Source organism: Entelurus aequoreus, linkage group LG04 (assembly GCF_033978785.1).
Source record: "Entelurus aequoreus isolate RoL-2023_Sb linkage group LG04, RoL_Eaeq_v1.1, whole genome shotgun sequence".
NCBI classification, from domain to species: domain Eukaryota; kingdom Metazoa; phylum Chordata; class Actinopteri; order Syngnathiformes; family Syngnathidae; genus Entelurus; species Entelurus aequoreus.
This window is the reverse complement of record NC_084734.1, coordinates 79,610,431-79,616,430: the sequence shown is the minus strand read 5'-3', so window position 1 is coordinate 79,616,430 and position 6,000 is coordinate 79,610,431. Positions and strand designations below refer to the sequence as shown.

The 6,000-nt window shown below is 41.1% G+C and overlaps 1 protein-coding gene across 2 annotated transcripts in view; it reads right to left on the bottom strand.

The window, feature by feature from the left end:
* Nucleotides 1-288: 288 nt before the first annotated feature.
* The window catches only part of plp1a (proteolipid protein 1a), a 28,650-nt gene continuing 22,938 nt past the window's right edge, over nt 289-6,000 (bottom strand). The window contains exons 6-7 of one of the 2 annotated variants that reach the window (XM_062045742.1): nt 5,080-5,145; nt 289-702 (exon numbers count right to left, since the gene is read on the bottom strand). In XM_062045742.1, coding sequence (XP_061901726.1) covers nt 550-702; nt 5,080-5,145 — 219 coding nt within the window. In that variant the 3' untranslated portion in view covers nt 289-549. Of the gene's footprint in view, nt 703-4,603; nt 4,749-5,079; nt 5,146-6,000 lie in introns of those variants that run through there. The other variant, XM_062045743.1, reaches the window with a different exon arrangement.

Sequence of the window (6,000 nt, the reverse complement as noted above, 5' to 3'; positions counted from 1 at the left end):
ATAAATAACCAAAAAATTTATATTTTGTTGTTTTCTTACTGTACCGAAAATGAACCGAACCGACATTTTTGTGTACCGTTACACCCCTAGGATGGATGGATGGTTTGGCTTCTCCAAGTCAGGAGTCCTTCATATTTGACCTGACCTCCTCCAGGTACTGCAGTCCTGTTTTAATGACACTGGCTTGTGATAAAGCAACTTTTTGTTTAGCAAAGCCGGACGAGGATGACAAGACCAGAACTTGTGTTAGGCTATAGAAAGGTGTCCAATATTGACGCAATACAGTGCTGTTTTGCTTGCTACATAATTGCAAATGTATTCTCCCTTTATTACAAAGCATATCACAAATACAACAAACCCACTCTTATATGCATATGAGAGGGATCAACTAAATATTGATAGAACCATCATAAGAAATTGGCACTGCATACTTTTACAGAAAAAAAAAACTACAAAAACGACAAACCGAGCGGGATCCTTCTGCAAACACAAAATTGCCAACTTCCTCCGACAACGTAACAGAATGAAGGCAGTCTCAATTATAACAAATTAAGAGCTGTCGGATATAATTGCAGGGTAGGGAGAACACACCATCCCGCCTCTGTCCCGCAGCAGCTGGCCATATAGGTCATAGCCTCCCTTCTTGTTCCTGCACCTCCTCAGGTTCTTCTGGTTTACTGCCAACTGCACGGAGGAGTGCACCTGCAAACAAAATAGGAGAGAATACAAAACGCCTGGAAAAAAAAAAAGAAAAAAAAAAGAAAAAAGACACCCCGCGTGCCCCCTCCCTACCTCCAATGTGTCAGGAGAATTTTAAGCAGTACAAATACATTTTGCAGGGCCTCTGCACAGAAACTATAATAATGCTTTTTATCATCAAACATCACCAAAAAGGGGAAAGAAATATAAAGAAATGCATTACTCACAGCCACATAACGCTTTCAACAAACACATAAACTTGTTGTTTGTTAAAAAAAAAGAAAAAAAAAAAGGCTAAAAACAACTCATCTATACGTTAGGTCAGTAAGTCAAAGATGTTATACAATAACTACAACACAATTCCTTAAGAATGAGAGACAAAAAGCCCCGCCTGTTAAAGAACCTCACTCATGCAATTGAGAAAAACTTGTAACATTTTCGCCATTTACAAAGCCCAATAGCAGTGAAGTTGGCACGTTGTGTAAATCGTGAATGAAAAAAACAGAATACAATGATTTGCAAATCCTTTTCAACTTACATTCAATTGAATAGACTGCAAAGACAAGATATTTAACGTTCGAACTGGAAAACTTTTGTTATTTTTTGCAATTATTAGCCCATTTGGAATTGGATGCCTGCAACGTGTTTCAAAAAAGCTGGCACAAGTGGCAAAAAAGACCGAGGACGTTGAGGAATGCTCATGAAACACTTATTTGGAACATCCCACGGGTGAACAGGCTAATTGGGAACAGGTGGGTGCCATGATTGGGTATAAAAGCAGCTTCCATGAAATGCTCAGTCATTCACAAACAAGGATGGGGCGAGGGTCACCACTTTGTCAACAAATCTGTGAACAAATTGTCGAACAGTTTAAGAACAACATTTCTCAACGAGCTATTGCAAGGAATTTAGGGAGTTCACCATCTACGGTCCATAATATCAAAAGGTTTAGAGAATCTGGAGAAATCACTGCACGTAGACGATGATATTACGGACCTTCGATCCCTCCGGCGGTACTGCATCAAAAAGTGACATCAGTGTGTAAAGGATATCACCACATGGGCTCAGGGACACTTCAGAAAACCACTGTCAGTAACTGCAGTTTGTCGCTACATATGTAAGTGCAAGTTAAAACTCTACTATGCAAAGCCAAAGCCATTTATCAACAACACCCAGAAACGCCGCCCGGCTTCGCTGGGCCCGAGCTCATGTAAGATAGACCAGTGGAAAAGTGTTCTGTGGTCTGACGAGTCCACATTTCAAATTGTTTTTGGAAACTGTGGTCGTTGTGTCCTCCGGAACAAAGAGGAAAAGAACCATCCGGAACTGTTTTAGGCGCAAAGTTCATAAGCCAGCATCTGTGATGGTATGGGGGTGTATTAGCGCCCGAGGCATGGGTAACTTACACACCTGTGTATGCACCAGTAATAATGAAAGGTACATACAGGTTTTGGAGCAACATATGTTGCCATCCAAGCAACGTAATCATGGACGCCCCTGCTTATTTCAGCAAGACAATGCCAAGCCACGTGTTACAACAGCGTGGCTTCATAGTACTAGAAAAATTTGTCTCCACAGTTCACAAACGTTTACAGAGTGTTGTTAAAAGGAAAGGCCATGTAACACAGTGGTAAAGATTCCTGTGCCAACTTTTTTGCAATGTGTTGCTGCCATTAAATTGTAAGTTAATGATTATTTGCAAAAAAAAAAAAAAGTTTCTCAGTTCGAATATTAAATATCTTGTCTTTGCAGTCTATTCAATTGAATATAAGTTGAAAATAATTTGCAGATCATTGTATTCTGTCTTTATTTACGATTTACACATTGTGCTAACTTCACCGGTTTTGTATTTTGTACATCCATTACATAGGTTACATTATATTGCAATTACCGAGCAATAATAACAATTATAAATGATAAACTGACAGTGTCGAGAAGGCTTATAAATACAGCTCTTGCATCAGATCTCATTAGAATATTAAGAGTATCCTTTAAAGTGGCCCTTAAGTGAAAATTCTCTACTGTTGCTTTAAGAGCTAAGCACAGGCTACTTGATAAGCAAGCACCTTTGTCATCTCACAAGCATGACAAACAATTCCAGACCGTACTCGATCCGACTTAAGGGGAAAAAAAAAAAGAAACAATAATCAAATCTAAAATTCCTTTAGCCCTCCCTTTTGCTCACGATCCATCATTTCCACTATTCAGGGGGCAGGGTTGCGGTCCCAGAGGAGCACCATTTAACCTTTAAAGAGGTCGTATTCGTCTTTGTCTGCAGGGCCCTTTCCCTTGACATGTCACATGACCCCCGGCCGAGCCGTCTCGTGCAGGTACCCCTCCCCCCCCCTCAAGACATAAAAAAAAAAAGCATGGCACAATTGTTGCCCGTGAGAAAAGTCCAGGGGTCGGCTATGAGGCTGCAAATGCGTGCTTGTCTGCCACCATGGCAACCAGATGTGATGAACGGTAACCGTGGTTACCTACAATCCCTATTGTGAGCTGCGCATGTGTTATTAGTTCATGTTAATTACTGCTTTTCGAGCACTGTGGGAAGTAAAAAATTAATTTTTAAATACTGACCTCCAGCACTGGAATGAAAGGTGATTAAAAAAAAACTAACAAATAAACATTTGTCACCACCAATGTTCCCTCTAATTGTTCATGTGTGTGAGCAAACGCAAAAACTCCCTGAGCATTCAGTGGAGGCCATGTGAGCAACATCACACGTGCACACTGTGGCTACACCAGCAGCACACCTGTCCCAAACCTGACTAAATAACAGGTTCAATCTCCATCCATCCATCCATTTTCTACCGCTTGTCCCTTTCGGGGTCGCAGGGGGTGCTGGAGCCAATCTCAGCTGCATTCGGCCAGAAGGCGGGGTACACCCTGGACAAGTCCCCACCTCAACGCAGGGCCAACACAGATAGACAGACAACATTCTCTTATTATTATAATCAAATGACAGCAGTCATTTCCATTTCTAATATAAGTGTTTAGGCCCACTTACAATGACAATAACAACAAATATTGTTTTTCATGAACTGTGTACTTGTATAGTTTGTCTGGGTGGAGGTCCTGCTTTGGAAATAATTTGTACCCCTTTCAGACATTGCATTTAGTTCCCATTAAAACATTCACATGTTGCACAATGAGATGTAAGCAGGGGATCATGTGTACATTCCTGCAAATTCCTGTTTGTAAAAAATATATTTTTATTAGTATTTATTTAATATACTTAACAGCATTTCATGATTAATATTTATAAATGAAGATTCCTAATAAATGACACTAGAATAAGCACACATTTGATTGGTAAATCATAGTGTAACGACCTGGAATTACACTTTATGTGTGGTGTTGGAGTTGTCCGACTTTTTGTGTGGCTGTAAACGCATCACTGGCTAAGTGCCATATGTGCATGTGTTGGCGCAAGTGAGAAAGAGCGAGCGGGTGCTGTTGATATGACAAAGTTGCTTTTGGTCTGGTTTGTACTGCAGAAAATGACCACTTTTGCTAGATATCTTTTTTTTTTACTAATGTTTTGGTGATGTGTTTATGGCCGACAATAAAGAATTTGCTCAGTAAAGTGATGGATGGAATTCATGTCCTCAAAGCGCCTCGACAGACGTTACAATATTTGAACAATGATGACGAAAACTGTTTTCTCTGTCGTGTCCGTGTGTCGAAAATTGTTATGCGCTTGATTTTTTTTTGGATTTTTTGCGTGGCATAGATTTGCCGTGCGCAGAGGACGCTTGAGCAGTGCGCAATTGCACAGGCGCGCACCTTAGAGGGAACATTGGTCACCACCCCTATATAAAAATAAATAAATAAAAAAAAAAAACAGTAAAACAATACAATTTTTCAACAAAGAAAAAAGGAAGAGGAGTCCGTGTCAGGCACAAGTGATGGAAAGGAAGAAAAAAATGGCTGCCGTCCCTTTAAATCTCAGGAAGCAGGCCAGCCTAACACCGTGCACCTATGCCCTTCCTCCCCAGATAGCGCAGGACGGCAAAGTTATAGGTGGTGGACGCAGTATAGGTCAGCTAGAAGAAGAGAACAGCAGACACAGGAGTCATTAGACGACAAAACAAAGACACGATGATTAACTGCCGGGGACATTAATTGGATCCCGCCCGTGTAATAGCCTATGTAATGGGGCATGGGAGTATAATGGCCGCCTGGCCGGGGACGGCGGCGGCAGACATTACAGCGACTACGATGATGTTTGTGTCAGCTGAGAATAAGGAACAGAGAGCGACAGTCTAAAAAGTCATCAGTCATGCGGGCCTGAGATGCCTCGCCGCCTCCGCTCGGAGCGTCACATGAGCCATAAATACTTTCAAAATGACCCCGATGGAGGGGATAATCACTCACCAGAGCCATGAGAGTGATGCCCGCGCCGACGAAGGCAGCGATGTAGAGGTCGTAGGTCATTTGGTACTGATAGGAGAGGATTTGCATTAGTGGCTATAAACCATGTCCTTTTATGCCAGGGGTGTCCAAATGAGACGTGCAGCCCTTTGAGACTCTCGTGATTTAGGGCTATATACCGTATTTTTCAGACTATAAGTCGCAGTTTTTTTCATAGTTTGGCCGAGGGTGCGACTTATACTCAGGAGCGACTTATGTGTGAAATTATTAACACATTACCGTAAAATATCAAATAATATTATTTAGCTCATTCACGTAAGAGACTAGACGTATAAGATTTCACCGGATTTGGCGATTAGGAGTGACAGATTGTTTGGTAAACGTATAGCATGTTCTATACTCCAGTACGACTTATATATGTTTTTTTCCTTCTTTATTATGCATTTTCGGCCGATGCGACTTATACCCTGGAGCGACTTATACTCCGAAAAATACGGGAAGTAAACTTTGATTGATTGACTTTGATTGATTTGCGGCCCGCAGCTAATTGTTTACCGGAACCGCCACACATTCTGGAAATGCTATTGCAAAACTAAATTAAAAAAAAAGAAAAAAAAGTGGAATGATGGGAAATCTAACTAGAAAAAGTTGCAATGTTGACACCATACTTGCCAACCTTGAGACCCCTGAATTCGGGAGATGGGGGGTGGGGGGGGAGGGTTGCGGGGGGTGTATATATTTTCAAGTATATATATATCTATATATATATATACCGTATTTTTCGGACTATAAGTCGCAGTTTTTTTCATAGTTGCCGGGGGTGCGACTTATACTCAGGAGCGACTTATGTGTGAAATTATTAACACATTACCGTAAAATATCAAATAATATTATTTCGCTCATTCACGTAAGAGACTAGACGTA